The 23,714-nt window shown below is 39.2% G+C and overlaps 1 protein-coding gene across 2 annotated transcripts in view; it reads left to right on the top strand.

The window, feature by feature from the left end:
• Positions 1–2,952: 2,952 nt before the first annotated feature.
• The window catches only part of ptgir (prostaglandin I2 receptor), a 30,661-nt gene continuing 9,899 nt past the window's right edge, over positions 2,953–23,714 (top strand). The window contains exons 1-2 of one of the 2 annotated variants that reach the window (XM_088078962.1): positions 2,953–3,218; positions 3,377–4,412. In XM_088078962.1, coding sequence (XP_087935088.1) covers positions 3,579–4,412 — 834 coding nt within the window. In that variant the 5' untranslated portion in view covers positions 2,953–3,218; positions 3,377–3,578. The remainder of the gene's footprint in view (positions 3,219–3,376; positions 4,413–23,714) is intronic. The other variant, XM_042487383.2, reaches the window with a different exon arrangement.

The raw sequence follows: 23,714 nt of genomic DNA, 5'->3' as shown, positions 1-23,714 counted from the left end.
CTCTGAGTGTCTTGGTTGGTATGTTCACAAAGTGGTCTGCTAGTTTGGGAAAAGTATGTCCGTTTTGAGCGCCTGCTGTTTATTTAAAGGTGGCAGCCTGGTTTGTTTTATCGGCAGGGCGACTGTAAACACCCGGAGTGCCATCCACGCCTTAAGGTGCCTTGTGGTGGTTAAAAGTAAATTAGAGCTTTGTTTGTCTGGGAGGGAGGGAGGACTGCAGAGATGAACTGAAACTGAGAAGAGGATGGAAAACAAATATCTACATGTCTTTATTTAACAATATCACAGTGGATCGTGCCAGCAGGCTACCACCCACTACCAGCTGTGTAACTCAACACTTTCATTTACAGAGTGTAAAATATGCAGGAACTCGATCTCCATTACTCCATCCAGAACTGAACATTGGCGCTACGCTGTTATCATTATGTTCTCTCAATTACACAAACAGAAACATGAGGCAAAGAGAATTACTGAGAGTGGAAACTGAGCAATGAAATTACTATGAAGCAGTTTTTATTCTATTTTCTTGGCTGTGGTGATTTTATTGAAGCGAGATCTAATTTAAGGTGTCATAAAGAGAAACCATTAAAGGAAGCAGCAATGGCTCCCCAGAACTGTCGTTATTACATCCTGTGTCTGCGGATGTGAAATGGTGATGTGTTCATTATGTGTCCTTTCACCTTTCATATCCATCAACCAACACATCAACACTGCTGCTGGCTCTAGTTATTGATTTGTTCTGGTATTTTCTAACAATTTTACCTACAGATGATTTAGTTTCCTTTCTTTAAAGGCCCTGCGCGCGTGTGCACACACACACACACACACACACACACACACATGCACACACACACACACACACACACACACACACACACACACACACTCACAAAGGTGTTTCCTCTTACTGTCATTACATTTCCGTTCAGGTTGCTTTTTGGAGATATATGCATGCAGTGATAGGACTGACGATATGCAAAAATAAATAAATAATTATGTTGCGATTGTTTTGACAGATATTGCGATATGTGTCATGATTGTAATGAGATTGGTTATTTGTACATCCAATTTTCATTTTCAAAAAAAGATGATGATACGATTTTTGCTGGGGTCCACGCAATCACGTTCCCTTACATCTGGAATATGATTTGTAGAACAGGGAATCTCTATAGCACCCCTATGCTTCATTTATAATGGTATATTATGACATAGATTTCCTTTAAAAAAATGCAGCTCCAGTGATTTGGATATTGCACTAGGCCAGTGTTTCCCAAACCTTTCCACTTGTCCTCCATCTGTTAGATCTGTCCCTGCTGCAAAACAGCTGAAGTGAATGTTCAGCTTGTTATCAAGCACCTTCAGCAGTTCATAATGAACTGATCATTTGAATCAGCTGTTTTGGAGCAGGGAGATCTAACACATGCAGGACAATTAATACTCAAGAGAAGAGGAAAAAAGAAGAAGAAAACACCTGTGTCGATGTACTATGGCTGTGGATTGCATTGCTGCCTTCAGGTAGAGTTTAACTCAATATAGCAAACTTAAAGACAAAGCATAAATCCAAACAACAGGCTGTAAGTGTAGCATTTGTCCTGGGTCAGTCAGATCCATTCATACAAATGCTATGCTCTAAACTGCATGATTTTCCTTTTTCTTTCTTTCTTTCTTTGGTATGTATGCTCTTTTAACAAAGCATACGGAGTATGCACACAATCGGTACACACCACATTGTCATAAAACTGGGCCCTGGACTTTGTCCCTCCTGCTTATATTCGTTGCAAACCATAGCATTGAATTTCAGTAAAAAGAAAAAGTATGCAATTTGGAACACAGCAGATCTAAATGTTATCACTAAATCTGTGGTGGACAACTTCTGCAAAAATAACTTTTTGTCATAATGGTTCAAACTGCCTCTATATTTACATGAAACTGCTAGTGTGAATAGAATCATATTTCACTGCCTATTTTATTGCAGTCTGCGGTCAAGTTAGGCAGCGCTGATCAAATATAAATCAAGATAATAATAATAATTAAAAGTGCTTAACGTCTACTTATAGGGTCAAATTTTGAATGCAGGCGATTGACTTGGAAATTAGTCATCTTAAATTATTGTATCAGTACTGTTTATTCAGTAAAAGACCATAGAACATATACAATCAATGTGTCCTTGATCCACAAACTGTGTTTTCTGAAGTGCTTTTCTCTGTTTGTTCACCCCATTTGTCACACTCTCTTCAAGTTGTCAAATATTGACAGCATATTCAGGAGATGATAACCCTGAGGGCTAGATCAAAGCATGCAGTCAGAGCACACACACACTGTTGGAGTATTTACCTCTCTCTCTGCACAGGTATTTTACCAAAGGCTGCAGAAAAATAACAGCAAGTAAAGAATCCAAAAATGAAGAAGGATCAAAAACAAGCAGCGGGAGCTTGCTTTTTCATGGCTTTAATATTCAGCTAAAGCTCTGGTTCTCTCTTTCTCGGGTGACTTGCAGCAAAGGCAGCGTGAAATGTAAACTAGCCGAGATTAAGGCTATCCAAAACACCTTTTTAGAAACCAAGAAGAGACACTGCCAAAGCAAATACTTACTCAAAAGACTAATTGGATTACATTTTTTTCTGAGCTCACATGGGGAACAAGCCAATAGCCTGTTGACCAAAGTGTGTGTGTCAGTGCAGCTGTAGCCCTTGAAACCTAATCATTTCAACCTAATCATCTTTGTTTTATGGCAGTAAAAGTTCCTTATAGTTCACCATAGGTGTTTCGTCCAAACTTGAAAAATCTGTTTTATGGGTTAGATATGAATAGCATGTGTGCTCAGAATGCTATTTCTGGATACAGATATCTTGAAACAACCAGAAACAAATCAATTCTTAATGATTTTTAAACTGTGATTGAGCTTAAATGCCGCTTTGAATATACCCAGCGTCTTGTCAGCGTCTCACAGTGGGTGGGACTAAACATCGATCCGAAACTGGGAGGCGCTCAGAGAGACAGACAGAGAAAGTCAGCGGAGGAAAAGTAGAGCGTGTTTTGTCTTTCTCTGCGTCCCGTGAGTTCAGTGTGTAGCTGCTGACACGTTACCGGCAGCGGCAGTTTTAAACTCGCTTCATATTTAACAAACTGGGTCGCTAAAAGAAGAGCAAGCAGCAGAAGAAGTTTGAAAGTTTCAGTCGCTGAAGTATCGCTTTTCTCTCCGCCGGAGCCAGTGAAAGGTGAGTGCTCATTAGTCACTAAAACTATGAGAACAATCAGCAGTGGAATAAATACATTAATATAATGAGAAGAAAACGTAAGCATGATGTTTAAAAAAACCCTTTTTTTTTGCTGCCGGTAAACACTAAGCAGTTTTTCTTGTGTTTTTGTTCAACAGGAGAATTTCACAACTGTATGGAAGAAACAGAGACAGACAGAGAGTTCAGTCAGCTTCCAGCATTATGGATCCCACCTGCCTTCTGAGCTGCCAAATGATGGTATCAAGAGGTCAGGTTCTCCTGTTGTTGTATGGGTTTTCCTTATTAATTCCACACTGAGCTGGCTTATTTCTCTGCAGTGTGTTAAACATTAACAAAAGCATGGTTTCAAACGAATCATGTAATAATACCACCTGCAATGACACTCTGATCGTGAATGGGACTGGCAAGCCAGCAACAAGCATCATTATGTTTTTAGCGGCCGTGGTGGGGAACCTTCTGGCTCTCTTCATCCTCGGGGTGCACCAGAAGGAGCATCGCTCCAGGTCTTCTGTCTTCTGCATCCTGGTGACTGGCCTGGCGCTCACCGACCTTCTGGGCACCTGCCTCCTCAGCCCACCTGTGTTCATTTGCTACGCCCGCAACATGTCCCTAATAAATCTGGGTGGTGCGGGACTGTGCAACCTCTTTGGCTTTGCCATGAGTTTCTTTGGCCTGGCGCCCACGCTCATCTTGTGCGCCATGGCCGTGGAGCGATGCCTAGCCATCAGCCACCCTTACTTTTACTCAACACACATCCGCCGCAGCTTTGCAAAGTTCATTCTTTTCTTTATTTACATCTTCTCTTTGGCCTTCTGCCTCCTGCCATACGCTGGCTACGGCAAATACAGACAGTACTGTCCCGGGACATGGTGCTTCATCGACATGGACGCGACAGGGGATGAACAGGCCAGCTTGGTGCTGGCCTTCTCCCTGTCCTACTCCTCACTCATGGCACTGCTGATCTTTGCAGTGTTTGTGTGCAACGGTTCAGTGATTGTCAGCCTGTGCCAGATGCACCGGAGCCAGATGATGCGGCGCGGGTCAGTTGGGTCCACAGGAAGAAAGAGGAAGCTGAGCCTGGCTTGGTTCGCACAGGGTGAAGAGGAGGTGGACCACCTGGTGCTGTTGGCCCTCATCACTGTCATCTTTGTGGTCTGCTCCCTGCCACTCACTGTGAGTTCACATTTGACCTTCCCTCAGTGTTTGTTTGTTTGTCACACAGATTCATATCCCTCATTGAAATGTTCAACTCTCTCTTAACTTCTCTGTAAATTTTACAACACAATTTATGGCTCCATCTCAGCATTTTAGGCAGATTTGGCGTCTGAATCATGACATGACAGCATGTTTATCATGGTGAAAAAGGAGGAAAGAGCTGACACCGTGATGTGTCATTTATTTCTGTTGAAACACGAAGCAAACTTCCCAGTAAAATCAAAAGTTAAGGAGAGTTTGAATTGAGAGGGCAGCAGAAAAAGGGACTTTTAAAAAGGTTGTGGTTATTACTGTCATTTAGGCCCTGACTGGATGTTTGTGTTCTCATTTATAGTTGAGTTGAGTTTCCCATAAAAATAATTCCTTCCCATCACGTGTGATGATTATGTACATATACTAAAGCTCAGCTGGCAGGGCGACCGTTGATGTTTTTGTTGCTGTGGTATGTGTTTGCGTGCCCTGTTGAAGTCTCCCTGACGTTTGTGTTTGGCTCTGCCGGCTGGCTGTACTTATAAAAGGTGTGCCTGAGAGTGCAGCCTTTGCCACACAAGGCATGTTCTCGCTCTGTGTATGCCGCTCCATATCTGTCCCTGTTTTAGAGGAGTGTGCCAAACCTGACAACCCTGGAGGACTGGTCCAGCCCTGCCTCTCCCAGAGGGCACAGCTCCTCTGGGAGGAGGTTTACCAGCCTCTCCTCTGTGTCCAGAAACATCAGCAAGAGGTCCTGAGGAAAGTTAAGTTGAGGAAATAAAAAACAGCTGGAGGATGTGATTAATATGTGTTGTATTATAAAGGCATCCCTGCTTTCTTTTATTTCTGTTGGCATTGTAAACGGCGGTGGTCTGATGATCAGGTGGTTTACAGGAAGCAGTAAAAAGTGCTCGTTCATGATCATGCTCTTCACTACCTACTCATAGTCTGCGTGTGGAGTGTTTGTGGTAAGCCTCGGCTTGAAAAGTTTGACTAATGTACAGCGCATGCTGCAGTTTTTGCCCAGAGATGTGGCAAAGAGGATCCAGGGCTATGAACAGTGATGATGACACACGGTTGTCAACACTTTACCGTATGAGTCAGACTTCAGGAAACTGAAACCCCCAACTTCACCACCTTACATACCTTCTAGCTGTACAATACTGTACGTTAACTTGCAGGTTGACTTGTGTCACCAAAGTGGTAATTTTCATTTTTGTCTTTGTTCTCTAAATTGATTCAACCACTTTACAACCGTGTTTTATTTTTACCCATCAATAGACTTACAAACCTGATCAGTAACATGTCGTTCTGAATAATTGAATGCCCTGTTATTAAGTAATTAGTGATGAATGTGTCATCTCAGCGGATCTGTGCGTGTGTTTATGGGTGCTTGCTCACTCATATGCATGTACATCCTTGTGGTTGTAACCAGAGCAACTGAGACAGTGGTGAAGTGTGCGAGAGCATCTCAGCAGACTTAACATGCATCCAGACAGATATGACTTCATGATTAATAGTATGCCTGAAGGATAACAGATGTTTGTGAAAAAATCTCTTGATTTATTGGAATGAATATATAACAAGAGGTGCATATTTAATTGACTCTATTCTCAGTGCTGACAGATAAGTTTGTTCCTTCAAGTGTACAAGCCGTACGTTCAGTCATTATCGTTGCATGTGTCACACATGTTTCCGGTTAGTCTTAATTTACTCAAAGCACTTTCACGTAATTTAATATACCTCAGAGAACGATGCTTTCAAGCTCTGAAAAATGGGCTCTGCCTACAGTTTCGGTGGCAGAGACTGCACGCTGGTACATGTGGGTGAGATAGAAAACAGGCGCTGGAAGGTTCATGCTTCCTTTTCCTGAGATCAGTAAACATTTATTATTTTAAATGTTCCATAGCCTCACAGGTATGAATAATGTTGTGGACTTTGTCATCACAGATGAAGTTGCCAGGTATTGAATTGGCTGACTAAAACAGATGAGGTAGTGTTTGCTTTGTACATTTCTAAAGTGTGACTGTTTCTTTGGTCTTAGCGGGGTTATTTGTTATTCAGAAGCCGAAAGTTCACATGTTGTGGTTGCAATCAGGGAAGTGGTAAAAGATGATCAGATGCGTGGGAATTTCTCAGAAAATGTTTTTTTGGGGAGCTGGTGTGTGGGTGTGTGGTGGGCTGATGTCATTTTTTAAGAGTTATACATTTGCTGTGAATGTTTGTTCTGTTCATTGTTACCTGAATTACACCAGCTTCCCAGGCTCGTCACTCTGCAGCCATGGCCTTATATTATATATCACCTTAAACCTACGATACACACTGTGCAATTACAGTAGCTGAAGAAGATAAGGTGCCATTAACCAACAGAAGCTGATGAGATAAATGTTATCACTGCAGCTGTTCTGTGAAAGAGCGTTTGATTTGTTTGATGTGGTGTAAAACAGGAGGTCCGTCTGGGTTTTTTCTAGGAAGGACTATTGACAAATTGTTAATGTAATGTTGAGCCATATGGGATATATGGTCATGGCTTGTTAAACATCAAATACAGCCACAGAAATCCATCTTCATCTGTGGGACAGGACTTTAGTCAAACACTGTAAGAGCTACAATATATGATGCTATATGCTATATGATGTTACAACACCAAATTTACAATCAACATACATTAAAGCAACATTATAATGCCGTTTTCAAGGTTTCCCACACATACACTGTTTCTAATCTTCATTGCACCACACTTGTGGAGCACATTGAAAGTGATACTCAGAAATGTATAAATGTGTGTAAAAATAGGACAACAGTGCTCTCAATTTAGTGTTTTTTATCTTTTTTTTCAACCAGTTTTTGAGAAAAAAACCACGTGTTATCATAAAAAACTGTGCATTATGTGCTGCAGCACCATGCCAGACCAGCAAAAAACTCAACAAATTATCGACTTGGCTGATTATTGGGGCTGATATTTGGCATTTTGCCAATTATTCGTATTGGCGTTTTATTTGAATAATCGTCAATAAAATTATTTAATTAAAAAGTGCAAAGGGAGTTTTAGCATGGGAGGAACTGTTACTTTTAAAAACCTCAGGAAGCTATTATCATTTTTTCATTTTTTATTTAAATTTTCACTTGACTTTATAAAAGAGTAGCTGGGAACCTGCTGTACATGATGTTGAAAGTTTTAGTTTTGAGTAAACATTTGCTAAAGGCATTTAAACCGGAGGAATGCCAGAAAAAAAATCCAGTTTTTAAGTGCAGTCCACACGTCTGTCTATATACTGTCCCTCTCTTACTAAAAGTAAGATATTATTGAGAATGTGAGGTTTGTGCTGTTTTATTCTCCATGAAATTTAATTAAAGAAGTAACAATAACAATTTATAGGCTACTATTTACCTTCAAACATGACACAAAATGTGATCAACATTTTCATATTTTTTATGTAAGTTAGGTTACAATAAATACATTAATCCAGCATGCTCACCAACCCTACCCAAGCACATCATCCTTACTGGAGTTACGGCCGTGTTGATTTCTGTGACTGATGTGAGTATTTAGGGTCAGTATTTCATGTGTCTTGACACAAGCTTTTCCTTTGAAAGGGAAATTAACACTCCTCCATTGAGGCCTTTCTTCCTTTCCCTTTGTCCTGTATGAAGTTTACAAATGATCAGAGCTGTCTCCTGCAGGGACAGGTACAGACTGATAGCTTGCTTGTGACAATCACCAATACCCGTTCCCTGTTGTTCCCATGGGAACCACAGAAGGCGCCTGAGGTCCATATGTTGTCAGTCAATACTTGGATCAATGATGTGCACTCCCATTATAAGCTTTTTGCAAGATTGCAAATGGTTTTAGGTCTTATTTCACCCTTTATTATATTAATCAATAGTTCAGACTGAAATATTTATAAAAAATAACTGCAGGGCAGGTTTTGTTTTTGTGCAGGAACTTAAATCCAGAGCAGCACTGTTGGAAAGATTTGTATCCCGCATATTTTGACTTAATGACAAAAGGTTTCCATTAGTGTAGCTACAATATCTGAGTCTTAGTAAAAAGACTCATATTGAATTGTGTGCATGAGGTTAGAAGACAGGAAGAAGACAATATTTCTTAACTAAAATTTCCATCACTGCTTTCTTTTAAGTAGTGCCAAAATGGCAGCTGTGCTGAGTTGATTTACACTAGTAAATACTCAGTATTCAGTAAATACTGGATCCCGTGATTTAAGTGAAGTCAACTGCAAGATAGTAGACCACAGTTGGTGAAGTTAAAATTTTTTGCATCAACAGCTCTCCTAAAAATGAAAAATGTATTTGTTGCCAGCAGATATTTTAATGGTGGCAGGCCACGAAAAATAAATGATTGTTTAGGAAAACCTGGTGTGCATATTTCTGTCTTTGTGCATACACACAGTTTTCATTGTGAATCTAAACAGACTTTTATGCATGTGAGCCTTGGATTTTAGAGGAGTTTTTTTTTCATTGTAATTTTTACAATATTTTACACGTTTATTCAACTCTGATATTTCTTTTTTGCACATTAACAAAACAACTTTGAGGTTTATGAGAGCACAGTATGTTCTGTGAACTTGATTTTGGTAATGGGAGTACCAAACCACTTCCAGTAGCTCTGAGCAAACTGGGGAAGAGGAATCATTGTCAGGAAGAATATAAACCAAAACTCTGACACATTTATAGACACACGGCATCATGCCCCAAGCAGTCAGTGCACCACTTCATAAATCTGGGCTGTCTGACAGACTCGGCAGAGGGCAAAAAAGTGAAACAGGAAAAGATTCTGTTGTTTGGGCACATAAAAGCATAAATGCTCACCTGTAAAGAGACTCTGAGACTGAAGAAAGAATCAAGAACCAGTTAACAGAGCTAAATGAATAGAAATGAGCTTTAGAACCACTAAAATGTTGACACAAATGTGACATTTCCCCGCAGGACTTTAACTTAAAGCGTACAGCTACATCGACCTTAAAATAGTTTCACAACAGCACAGAGCTCTTAAGTCCCTCAACAGGCCCAGTCAACATTTAGACTCGAATGCCATTGGAAATATGCAGAATGACAGCTATAGGCTCCCCTCGTCCAACTGGATCCAGATTTTTGTAAATTAGTGTGGATAAAGTGGGGAAGTCCCCAAATCCAGACATCTCCAAGATGACTCAAAACTGAAATCACTTAATGCCTGCCAGAGGTGGTATCAGATGTGTCTGGTTGAGCAACAACACAAGATGTGGAAATAATGGATGAGGACTTTGTGGCGAATCATGACCTTTACTTAAATTTGAGATGTGGGAGTGGTACAGTCAGAGATGTAAAGACACACATGCTGTGACAGAGTTAACACAAAAGCCAGCTTTGTCTCCCATACTGCTGTTTTGCATGAAGTGCTCCAGGTGCTGCTGGGAGATAAATCTCATTGTGAGCTTCATTCGGGGATCTATAAGGAAAGACGACACTCCGCAATCAGTTGCTGGCTTTTGTGGAGTGAACAATGGGGATTTCCTTTGTTAGTGGATGAACGCTTAATCCTATAGTCAAAATACAAACAACAAACGCGCACTTCATGTCAGTGCACACATTTACTTCTAAACTACAGCAGCCACAAGGCTGCAGGCTTGCTAATCCCCTCCTTCATTACTAGTTTATCCTTGTTTGTTGTCACATTTTACTCAGTTTGAGTCACACAAGAGAAAGTGGACAAGAGCTGGTGGCAATGAACTTAATGACGTGTAGATATTGTATCCCTTTCATGTGTCGTTGAAGTGTGTGGTTGCTGAAGAACATTGCCTCAGGCCTCGATCAGACAATAAGAGTGAACAGATTTGTCATGGCTGAGACACAGACTGATGAAAAGAGAGCAAAGACAGATGTGAAGTGCAGATCGGAGATAGAAAACAGAACCACAGAGGTTATTGTTCCGAAATGTGTTTTTAGTTATACACCCCCCTAAAAAAATAAAAATATTCATGAGCCACATGAGATGTGTGTTGTCTAATGTTCAGTTAATGTCTCTAATGGAGATTTTAAACGAACCCTATATTAAGTGTTTTTTTTTTTTGTCACTTTAGGGGCAGCAAAAAAAAAAAAACACCTGTAAATACTGATGTATCACCCTTAAAGTTGATATAGTGAACTTGTTTGCAAAAAGTTACTGATTTAGACATCCAGTAGTTATGGAGCAACATCATCATTCCTTGTGAGTGTAGGTGCACAATTTTCTGCCTTTTGCTCTATTTTTGGTTTCCACCAACTCCTGAGGGAATGATCTGTCTCCTTAGGTGTTCAATGCTCCAGGATATTTAGCAGCTAATTGCTAACTTTGACTTTTGGTTGTTTGGTGCTGGGAGAACTTTTATGCTGAAAGCAGCTACCCTTTGCTGCTGGACACAACAAGAGCACAGTGAAAGTGAACTGAAAAAGTTGTGGACTGGAAAACCAAAACAATCAGCTGAAAGATGCTAAATTGCTTTGTTGCGGTAAGAGAAACAGCAGAGTTGGGTGATATATGTGGGTTCATCACTGCAAGTGGCCCCTTTTATAACTAGTCATGGGATTTATGATGTGAAAATATTGATTATAAGTGTTAATACTACCTTGTCCCATCCATCATCAACAATTAATCAATATATGTTATGGATTAGTCATAATGTGTCACAGCCTTACCGTTAGTCCTGTGATGGAATCTTATTCTCTGTCCCTTAAATGATTTGTCTACTTCCAGTCAGACTGCTTGCCACATATTTTGTCTGCAGCTACATGTTGAAAACATTACTGTGGTGGTAATAAAAGCGAGGAAAGTAGAGCAAGAAAATACCTTCAAATGCATTTGTTCCGCCACACTGCTGAGCTCCCAATAACCCTCTAAATCACAGTTCCTTAATTGCTGCAGTTATCAAAAATTGATTGATAATTGATAGACAAATTCTATGACTTTTTTTTAAACTACTATTCCCCACTGCCCACTCCCCATAATTGGCCCAAATATTTCCTTGATGTGCATTCACGTCTTTAAACAAAAGCCAAGCAGTGTTGGCAACAAATATGCAGTTTTGCAATAGATGATATGTGGAAACATTTCTATGCCTCTGAGCCAGTGAGAGCTGTGGCCAGAGGCATTGTTTTGGGGCTGTCCTCTGTTTGTCCACACATCTGTTCGTCGGTCCCATTCTAATGAATGAGATATCTCAAAAACGCCTTCAGGGCCGATTTTGCACAAACCGCCACTTTAACTCAACGATGAACTGATTAGAATTTGATGGTCAAAGGTCACTGGGGCCTCACAAAACATGTTTTTGGCTTTAAATCAAGAATTCAGTCACAAATTTTAACAAAATTTCACACGCAAATGTTTAATATAATAAAAAAAGTGTTGACATTTTATTTCCAAAAGGTAAAAGGTTGACTTCACTGTGACATAATATTCTGCAAAAACACCTTTCTGGCTTTTAGTCAGCATAATGACTCAGGAAGAGAAGGGCAGATATTTGTCAGATACTGAACTGTTGACTCTAATTTTGGGTGTTCACCCTGAAACTGTGCAGATAGTGTAAAAATTCTGTGCTGTCGACTTGAAGATGTGTGTGAAGCCTCCATGTTTTAAAATTTGAAGCTTCTTTGTAGCAACATCTGTGTTTAAAGAATTGCCAGCTGTCATGGTTACATATGAGTCTGGACAGACATGGATGTAAACTGTACCTGCAAGTTGATCGGTTCGATGAGGCATACAACTGTGAGATGATATTTCTGGTTTCATTTGTGCTGGTATACAAACATTCTGCTTAACTACTTTATTGACAAATAAAAAAAATGACATGGCATGTTAATAAATACCCATTTTGCACCAGTAATGAATGTGTGATTCATGGACTTTTTTAACAGTAGGCTGGCAATCAAATGGTTTCTGTAGTTCATGAGCGTCAGTAGCTTGTTATTTTATAATTAATGCTTCACTGATATTCCGTCAGTTTGGACACAGTTGCAGTTAATTAATACTGAGTGATCCTGCTGTGCTTTGTCAAAGCAACAGTGAAAAATGCTGTTTTACTGAACTGTGTGCATGTGTGCAATATTGCGTCATCGTTACCTTTAGCTTTGGCCATTAGTGTTGCACTTGCGTCATTGATGACCCTTGTCTGTTGTGTATTTCATGAGATGTTTTTCAAAACTTCTTGTTCCTGATAAAGATCCATGTCAGGTTGAAATTACAGCTAATTAAAGTTGTATGGGAGCATGAAACTCGTGCACACACTCTACTTCTCTATTTGTTTTAAGTCCAACATCTAACAGTTTATTACATTGACCAAATAATAAAATCTTATTGATCCTGGCAAATGTTATTAGTTTTGGGCCTAGTTTGTGTCCTCAGGAGATGAAGAGCGTTGAGCCCAGAATAAATCTGTCCTCCTCAATCGATAGCAGCCTCCAGACTCATTTGTTTAGTTACTCACACTCTTAACTGAACGCCGCTGTCATTTGCTTGACCCAGACCAACCTTTTCTTATATGACCTTAGATCACATTTGTTGTAAAGTTCAGGCAAATCTGTTGTTTTGTTTGTGTCAGTTTGTAACAATGAGAGGAAACAATCTGCCCTTCAGCACCTTCAGGTGCGTTCAGTTCACACATGCTATCTCTGGCTAACAACGTCATGACAAGATCGGCTGATTTACTGAGGTTGTTACTGTAGCGCCGCATGGTTGATGGTTGCTGTCAATACTACAGAGTAAAAAAGGAGCGCTAACAGCAAGACAAACAACATAAAGAATATACACACCAGCACTGTGGATCTGTCATTCAAAAACAAGAGCAGCGTTAACCTGAGAGATTCTTTCTTCTTGTCTTGCTAACTGCCTAAAACTTTGAACCAGTCACTTAATTAACTGCCAGAAATTCAACATCAGATTTGATAGCTGTTTAAAGTAATGAAACAAGCAACGAGCCCAACCTTCCTGTGATGTAAGCTTCTTAAAATCAAAAGGATTTACTGCGTCTTTCTTCTTTTCCTTTGACGTCATTTCAAATTGAATATCTTTTGGAGTGCTTGTTGGACAAAATAAACCATTTGAGGATGTCATTACATCGACATTATATAGATGAAAGGACTAATCAATAAATTGATTAGTAGATAAGAAGTATAATCATCAGTTCCAGTTCTAAGTCCAGGAATCAGTCGGGCCAAACACGTGATCAGAACGACAAACGGTGAGAAGCTGAATAGGTTTTTGAAGGAGCTTATTCTTGTGTTTCTACAATTATATGTATTTGTCTTCATCATCATCATTATAACAGTGTCTGTTAATATGAATTGAACATTTATATGTAGTTTATACACCATTAAAACCAGCAGCTTTTGAATTTGTTTCATTGACATACCAGATGAGCTCCTCTTCTTTATCCACCTTGTAATTGTATTTTCTGTGATTTTGGATCATCCACTTGTTGAGATAGACCACTGATCTGAAAATGTCTTTCTTCTGATCTATTGATTTGTGAACAGAAAAAGAATTTCCCTTAGATGCAATGGTGTGCAAAATGAGGAATAGGTTGTGGCATGTGTCTGTAAAGGGTAATCAGAGAGCTAGGTGAGAATATTCACGGTTGTTGCCAAGACATACAGCAAATATCAGTTCGATCAATCTTTCACACGCAGCCATTTACTTTATGCACAAAGACATTGTTTAGCGTGCTCCATATTTGTCTTTTCTGGGCTCTTGCCATGTGTGCCCACAGTTATTTGTCTATCCATCAGCACCTTTATTGTTCACACAGAATTGCTTAAAATATGCTCCACACCCACGTGTAGAGTTACTTAACTTGAGAGCTGGAATCCATTGTGCTGTCATTTGATGATTTAAAATCCGTTTTGAGCTCCATTCATGCTTTTGAAGAGGTAAACTATGCTAAAATTCAACATGGCAACTTTAAAGATATATTTGAGGATGAACAGAAAAAAAGGCGTTTTGGTACAAATATGTGGCTTAGTAACTTCGAGTTTGGAGAATGGGGCCAGAAACTGAAACCAGAGGGAAGCTGCAGATTCGGGTGATAGTTCTCTTAGGGTATCTATCATCAGGTGGGTTAGGGTTGACAGTGAGGTCATCAGTTAGATATAGTTTTTATAAAAGAGCCGCCACCCTGTTGGTTCCTGTCCAATGGTGGTCGTACACTTGTGTTATAAAACTATGTGTCTTTCCCTCACAAACAATCTAAGCCTGCTGATTGTTTTCAATCGTGAACCAAATCTAAAATGAAAACAGACATTGAAACCACCCCTTGTGTTAAATTACTTCTTCTTAATAATTACACTTTGTGGGGGGTGGCGTGCTGGTACACAGAGGAAACAATAGGATTCTTCTTTTATGCTTCACCTCGCCAACAGTCTCAGGAGATACATGGCCTAATAAAACTTGGCTGAGCTGCAGGAGTGAAATACAACACCCTCATATCAAACAAACCCTGAGGCTGTGTTCAGATTGCAGGCAAAACGTGGACATCTGATTTTTTTTTTTCATAACAGTGTGAACAGCACAAATTAAAGCGGCAGCCTCAAGGGCTGAAAATTGAAACCAACAAACAAGTGCCAAAAACTGCAGTTCCTTGATTAGTGGTATATTTCAAATATTAAATCTACAGTTTAATGCTGTCACTAAAACAGAGTAAATCTCCATGTTAAAAAGCCAAACTTTACAGCAGAAATGAATGGTTTTGGTCTCTTCAGCTAATTTCTTTGTCATAACAACTGTACAGGGGTTGAATATTTGTAAAACTCACCCATTTACATTTAATTAAGACTTAAAAAGGAGATGTAACACTGAACACTATGACTCTGGTTAGTTTGAATTGTAGGTGAGATATGACACTGCAATCAAACTACATATCCACTTAGACAGGTAGATTATATTTTATGATTTCGCCAGCAGGGCACAGCCATCTTCCATCAAGCAAGCTGGTGACGTCACTGGGTTTCGTCTCTGTTCGTCTTCGTCAATAGAAGTTGTTGAGCTCGGCTTGGTAAACTTGGTACCGTAAAGCAAGTTTTGATTTTTGATGGCTTTTATTTTTCTGGCAATATGTTGAGTTTTTTTCATCTGGTGTTGGAAATGTTTTGAGTAGAGAAGTACACAAATGCACAGGAAGTCACATAGCACGTTAAATCGGCATAGTCACCTGGTTGTGGTGCAGGCATACGCCGCAGGTCCACCTTATTTGCTGTTTCGACATAAGAATTAGAGTTTGGGATTACTTTCATGGATGTACAAAAGCGGGAGAGGAGCCATTATGAGAGCAGTAAGGAGTATAATTTAAACTTTGGCTCGCTTTCTCTTTGACCTCATCGTCATTATTATCTGCCCACACATTTTGCTGGTTTCACACATCAACTTATAAACCTACATAAAAATGTAAATGCTGTCTTCAGTGACCTTTATCTTTACTTATGTACGACAGCGTGCTGGATGTGACATCTTTGTTATTGTTCTCTTGTGCGTGCAGGTCAGTTTGAGAAGTGACCAGTTCACTCTACAATCTGCTACTGGCCACAGTTTAAAAAGTGCTCATTTGTAATTATTGATCAGATCTGATCTTTTTGTTTGGCTGTTCACATTAAGGCTTCCAGTGTAAACGCAGCCTGAGTGAAGGAGAGTTGGTGATCTTCTGCTGTTGTGCAGAGAGACGAATGGAGAAAGGAAATACCTGATATCCATTTCAATTAAAGCCTGATATCACAAATCACTTGGGAATCAGTTTGATTTAGCTGACATGAGATGGATGTGTTTCAGCTTCAACTCTCAAGCCTTTCATCATAAGGAGAAAAAAGTAGTAAAATAAGAATTCCCTCTCAGGATTTAATTTCATTCACAGAAAATTACATTAAATATAACTGAATCACTGAGAAAAAGAAGTATGGATGTTTCTGGGTTTTAGTACAGTCATAAATATTCTCTTTCCTGTTCCATGAAGTTGACTGAAGCTTACATCAGATATGATTCATGGACTTTGCCCTAAAAAACAGATAGGATGACCAGTCACGTTGGGCTGTGGTTCCCAGAGGGTGTTCACTTTTCTGTAAATAATCAAAATCAGATTCTTCTGACACTGTCTGTAACAACACCATATGAATAATTTAGCTTTCAATACATTCAAATTCATCTCACATTTCAAAAACACTGTTTTCTGGCTTCAGTTTATTTATTTATTTATTTTTCTCAATTTTGGGAACAGGCGTCATTGAATCATCTTTGTGGTTGTTCCAAATTTTTTCTCCGTAGCATAAAAGAAGCTCTGCCCTCACAGAGTGCATCATAGCTCTCTGACAACTTGGACTAAACAAATTCAACAAGATAATTGCAACCAGGCAGCCAGCGCAGATTTGTGTGGTTTGGGATTTTAGAGCCCAGTGAACTCTAGCTACAAGTGGCTGAAAATAAGTGATGGGAATAAGCCTCTCGACCCCCCACCACCTCTCCTCTGCTCCCAGAGACTGCCTCACTGTCCCAATAATACCTTCAGAGACATATGTCACACATGGGACAATATCTTGATCCCCAACTGACTTATTTCAAGTCACTGTATATTTGTTTAGATGCTCAGCTCAGTTATGAAGTCCGCTACTTGGTTTGGAACAAAGCAAGCCGAGATGAGAGATGTTTATTTGGAATAAACAATCTTAATGGGGATGAAAAGAAGTGTGCCCTTTGGGACTGGTAATGTATTTTTTGATCATTAAAATGTCAGCTTTTGGAAAGACAAACAGTGTTTGCTGAATTTAAAGAACACTTGTTTTTTGTATACTTTGTAGATCTCAGGGTTGAAACTGAACTGTATCTGTGGATTCAGTTGTTTTCTATTGTCATTTTTAGAGCGCTTTTCAAGGTACTCAAAGACACTTCACATAAGTCATAAATGACCATTACTGATATTAGGAATATACAATTACAACAATTTAAGTTTGTGGTTGAGCTTTATGTTGGTTTACATTATGACAGGCTCGCGACAAAATTACCTGGCATGATTTCCTTATGTAGATGGCAGGATGGGAGAGGGAGCTGCCTTGTGGCTGCGCTGACCCTGAACAGCAGGTCGCTAAAAGGGTCTGAAAAGTCCGGGGCTGGTCATAAAACAAGCAGGACTGTAGTCTCAGTCGTCCAGGTCTGATGACACCACTGTTTACACAATACTGAAGTCTCCCCCCATTGTGCAGCTAATTTCTTCACCATGGAGCTGGTAACAATTTTACTTTCAGCCTTGCTTGTTGTTGCAGTGCGTTGTAATATGTAAGTCATTCTGTCAACAAGTCAGAAAATTGCCATTATCACAATATGAATTTTTTTAATCATATTAAAATTATACCAGTATTATTGTGAATTATATGTATGATATGGCATATTCCTACTGGAAACTAGTTTTTGTTAAAAACTAAAGTTAACCTGCAGTTAACTTTTCTAGCTGCAGTTTCTTGCAGCTAGAAAAAAAAAAGTATAAAGGGTCCTCCCAAACATTTGCCATGGTATGGACACCCTTTTTAGTCTTCTATGACTCTCTTCAAGAACCCCTCGATAGAGAATAGAGTCAATGTCAAAAGTGATCTACTGCAGCACTTGTCTGACAATGTATTTTTGTACTGAATATGCATTGAAAATCAAGAAAACATATTAAAAAAAAAACTGAAGTTAACAGACTGCATCAACTACTTGCATACAAAACATTTAAAGAAATAGTTCAATATTTTGCAAATGTGTAAAGTGTGAAATGTTTGGAAGGACATGGCAATAAAGCAAGCCTTATCTTTATTTATATTGCCCCATTCCACAAATTTCCCTCAGATGGCTTTACAAACTATTTTAGGTGTCAGCCAGTCTGTGTAGGAAGTCTGATGTTCACTGATGAATGCCATAATCCTTTGTTACTATGTAGTGCTGCCCTTTTTCTGCTGATCTCCAGCTGACGCTCACTCAGCACACACATGTATAGTCCCAGCAGCCCAGTGGGAAAACCTCAGAGTTGGATGTTGACCGAAAGGAAAGCTGGGCACCAAGTGTCCTGACAGAGACATTATTTCTAAAACGAGCATGCAAACTTTCCCAGGAAAATAGAAATAAACACACAAGCAAAGCCGCATGTTTCCTTACTTATCAGCATTCAGTTACACACACTTTTCATAATGGAAGTGCTTTGTGATTGTCCCTAATTGAGATTACCAGCATGAAGAAGAAATGGATGTGTGGAATGCAGTCTGGATTATGCAAACCTGCAGTGACTGCAGAACAAAATAATTTTTTGTTGGTTGCTGATAGTTAGATTTACATCTCCACCATGCAGCAGGTGGTGTTACTCACTGGTGTTGGCATTGCTGCAGTACACATGGACAGGATGCAGTCTTCCTATGTTTAACCAAAACAGTGCTGTAATATTGCTGTCATCTTGATTCATATTAGTTTAATTCACCATGGCATGTTTGTTTTTGTTTTTTAAACAAAACAAAAACACCTACAGACTGTGTGGGCGCATGACAGATTGGTTTGGCTCTGCTTTGTTGCCACAGTCAGTCTTGTGAAAGTCTATAAAAACTACAGGCGAGCAATGCGTGTCAGGACTTGTAGTTATTTCCGTTGTGTAATCACAGCAGATCGTTTTGCCTGTTTCAGTTAACTTTGCTTAAATGCCAAATAAAATGATCTGGAACATCCCCAAGACTTACAAGTAAAAAGGCTGCAATTTGTAACTCTCTGCACATTGATCCAATGCATTGATTTGTTTCTTGCACCATTCTTGGGTGCAAATAGATATCAAGCTAAATCAAAACTTTTAACATCGACCGCATAATGTCTTTAAATAATGTCTAGGTTGTCATTTGCGTAAGAGGTGGAATTACACACTCAAGCAGCTCGGGGGACGTACAACTTGCAGTTTAAAAGCAACAGGTGTAATTTGAACAGCCGGTGTTGTAAAAGTAACAAGCTGGTTGTGACAGCAGTAATAGAAGCAGAGCCACAGTGAAAAGTGCTTTACTTCTAACAATAATCCACCATTGCCATGACATGAAATTACTTTATTTCCACCCAAAAAAGCTACATATTTAAGTTTCAGGTACTCAAAATGCACATCTAAACTCTGGGGTTTTTATACCCTGGATACGGACTAGAGGGAAATACAAAGCTATGGCCACCATTATATGTTAAAATAACATAACAGTCGGCCATCGCTGGACCAACAATACTAAATATCGTTTTTCTTTGTAGTGGACAACTTTAATGGACATTTGAATTTTGTATTCTCTTCCAATCAAAGGGATACTTTGCCTAATTTACAACCAGCTTTTTATCATGACAGTGTGGGTAGTATGTGTAAATTAACTGCGGTAAACTTCCTTCCATTTTACTTCTTACTAGCGTTCAGATGCCTGATTCCTGATGGTCTCCCAGGTTTTTTGGGGGGGCTGTTTCTTGTAGCACAGATTTTACTTCTACATTTTTGTGCAGCCACAACGGATGCAAAGATTATAATCAGATTGAGAAAGATGGAGACACCCTTCTCTTTTTTTCTCTTAAACTCGGACCAAACAGTAAAAGTGAGCAGTGCTGATAAAATATAAGCCGAGATTCTGATAATGTATTGCATATTTCTTGCCTAAAATGTTTTCAGAAACATACTTTAGTGCTGTGTTTGGTTGTAACATGAGTTTGTGAACAAACGGGCACCATACTGTTTTCTATATAAAAACAGATGCTAAAAATATTGAGACAAAACAGAAAAACTAGCAGTGCTGATTAAATATAAGATGTGGTTTTACTGCGTTGTCAATTTCTCACCTAAAATATCTTTAGAAACATATTTTAGTGCACTGTTTACCTATCATTTGAGATCCTTTGTTACCAGCCTGTCACCATATTGTTTTCTGTGGAAAAACGGCCAAGCTTGCATTACATCACCCATCGGCAGGAGCTTTAATAGGACCAGTGCAACACAGTACATCTGATTCTGATTCTGTATTTGCATCTTTGTACTAAATTAACAGCCCAGTTTAACAAAAATGCCATCTTTCCAACTTGGAAATACTTTAAAGTGGTTTAGAAAAATATAACGTTAAATTAGGGAGTTATTTTCAGCCCGCCTGGTCATCTGACCACTTGTATCTTTTGGCAACTAATAATCTTATCATAGGTGTTATCACATCCCTACAACTCAGTAATGATGTTGTTGTCAGAACTAATCTGAATGATGGATAAATTTCCAAAAATGGGACCCAGGCTCTAAAACAAGATGATTTCAAGTGAATGTTGTGCATTGCCAATGAAAATATTAGATACAATTTATCAGGCTTAGCTGTACTCAGCTGTTGGCAAATGATACAATGAAGTGCGTGCATGGCAGTGGAATGAAAGTTAATCTAATCGTGAAATTAAACACAAATTTAAAGTAACAATAATCAGACAAATAAAAGTTTCATTTTAACATGACAAAGAACTTTGACATTTCTTGGAACTGATGTCCTTTAAAAGATAATCTGCCACTGATCTCAAATACATGACATCATCAACAAATCACACATCAGCAACATCAAATAAGTACTGTGCAAACATCTTGGTGGCTCTTGCAGCTTTATGGCTGTTGAAGAGGAACTGTGGTAAACACCTGAACATCTTGTTTTTTTTGTCTGATGCAACAGCGACAAGGTTTTGCAACATGGCCATTGTGCTATTCTTATCACATATTGACACATATGATCAACCTATTTCATATTCCACTCTGCCTATTCTTTGAGTCTAGGTTTCGCCTTTTTGCAGTTGCTTCCACTTCCTCTTTGGCATTGCCACTGTGTTTGGTTTGTTCTCAACAGTTTCTTCTTTGGTTGTAGTTGAGCAGTACAGCAACTCCCCCAGCTTCTCACCCCACACACGTATGACAGTTTACTCATCAGAGAGCGCACAGTGACCATTTTGTCTTGCACTTAATTACTCAACTTACTCAGGAGAAAAATGGCTGATAATTATAGATTTTGTAGACTTAAACGCTGTATTTGTTCACTGCAGAGGAGAATGATGCATAAAGCAAAACACATGACTTGTAGCAGGAGACAGTCACTATTGAACACTATTGAAACAGTATCTTGCACTGTCTCACTTTCCTCTCAGGTAGTTGACTGGATTGAAAGTCAAAGTGAAGTCTGTTTTCTGACATAGTTTTCTCACCTAAGTTCATTTTGCACAGGACCAAGGTCTAATCGCTCCAGGTAATTCCCTGAAGCCTCAGGCACATTTTTCAAAGTAGGACACTCACTAATGGACGTTCAGGCAGTGTAATTTCCCTGATGAAACTCGTCTGAAAACAAACACAGGCTGCTTTTTCATGTTGCTGCCAATCATTTGTTTTTTTTTTCTCCTGGAACATTCACAATTGCGCAAATTGATTACATGCACCAGATGCATGTTAACACTCACTCATCAGCACACACCCACTCCTTTTTCCTCTCTGTATCTTTTAATGTATCTCAGGCGATACGAGCCACCTCCTCACTACCTTCCTACCTGTAGTTTGTGGAGCACAGAAATTCCCCTTCAGTGTATAAACACTAAGCTTTGCATTACATTCCTGCACTGTGTGCCTTGCCACAAGTGTATCATCAATTCCTTCAGGAAGTCAATCTGGGTCAGAGGTCAGTGTGGTCAGTCAGCTTGGAGGCAAACATGTATATTTGATTCTTTGCTGACTGGGAGCCTCATGCCTCTGGTTGGACGAGCTTGAGGTGTTTGAAGGAGAAAACACTGGATATTGAACACTGAAGTCATTTGTGAGAAATGAAGGCAGTCAGCGGAAAAGTAAATCAACTCCAGTGTTCTTGTGAATCCTGGATCAATGCACTGATGTCACACACAGTGTGGGTAAAGATTGTTTTGTTTCTGATAAACTTTGTCTGAACTGTATCTTCAAGAGGACTTACAAAACATGACGGACGAAAAATGACTTGAGTGTTAAAGATAGGGCAGAGGTACAATGGAAAAACTGAGTGATTTTTGTTGAAGTGTGAGGTTTAAATTAGAAGTGACCATTCTGTGTCACCTCACTGATTAAACTCGTCAGGGTCAAAACTGAGTTGAGCGACATCTACACCCCTTTGGTAAACTGTTGTGGCATGTTGTACTTATTTGCCTTTTTTTACATAAAAAAGTAAAAAAAAAAACATTGATATCAATCTCATACTTTTACACTGAGGACAGATGCTCAGGATGTGATTAGTCTGATAAAAACACACAGGAAAGGAAAGGCGTATCAGCACCTTTCAAGCTTGGTAATTAGCATGTTTTTCTCTCTGTGTTTAATCTGTACTTAAAACAGAAATGTGAAACCGCCGATTTGTGGTTTTAGGTCAAGTTACTGTTCCTCAAGCCGGTTGCTGTGAATGTACCCAACCCTCTTGAGTGCCATTGTCAAAACCATGGCATTGATTTGGTTTAACAAGTGGGGGAAAACAATGAAGTGAGTAAAGAAATCAGGGTTATCACAGCTATGGAAAACCCAGAAAAGTCATTGAAATCAAATCATTGAAAGTTTTGGAGAAGTCATGGAAATCCGTTGTGTGTAAAGAAAGTGTTACAGTAATCTTCCATGGATAACCTTCTGCATAATGTAACATAATAGCAAATTTACAGTATTTTATGTTGCTGTCGATGTAATGTTGCTCTCATATGTGTCAATGTGTGATGTTTTGTTAACAATCATGAGTCCCTGAAAACATGAAAGTGTGTGCGAACCCTGAGAAAATACCTTGTAAATCCCTGCATTATTAATGTGCTAACCCTGTAATAACCTACCTATAATGTCCTTGATAGATGTTGCACCAAAGACAGGAATTTAAGTGAATGAATCAACTTTATCCTATCTTTCAACAACTATGTGAAGAATTTTTAACAATATTTATTATTTTTAATAATTACAGTTATATAGGGTGCAAAATACAATATTTTTCTACATGAGTGCGAATATTGGCATAAAATAAAACAAATATTTAAGAAAAAAATAACACATCTATAATTTTCTCCTTATAAACATTAGACTCAGTCATAAAGAATTACATGGCTACAGCGAGGTCAACAAAGATGAAATAGGCCCAGCTTTTTGTGAAGACAGTGATATCTAGGAAGAATAAATTAAAGCTAAGGGACACACATGAGTGAAGTTAGCATCAGGTGAGCGATGCATACGCTTGACAGCTTCAGCGCCAGGTGATGAAGAGGCCAGTGTGTTCCCGACAGCTTAACAGTGGTTGTGACCTAATAGTTTAATG

The sequence above is a fragment of the Plectropomus leopardus genome, chromosome 6 (genome assembly GCF_026936395.1).
Source record: "Plectropomus leopardus strain MGB_pleo_1.0 chromosome 6, ASM2693639v1, whole genome shotgun sequence".
In the NCBI taxonomy this organism is placed as follows: Eukaryota; Metazoa; Chordata; class Actinopteri; order Perciformes; family Serranidae; genus Plectropomus; species Plectropomus leopardus.
The sequence above is the reverse complement of the archived record's forward strand: the minus strand, read 5'-3'. Positions and strand labels throughout refer to the sequence as shown.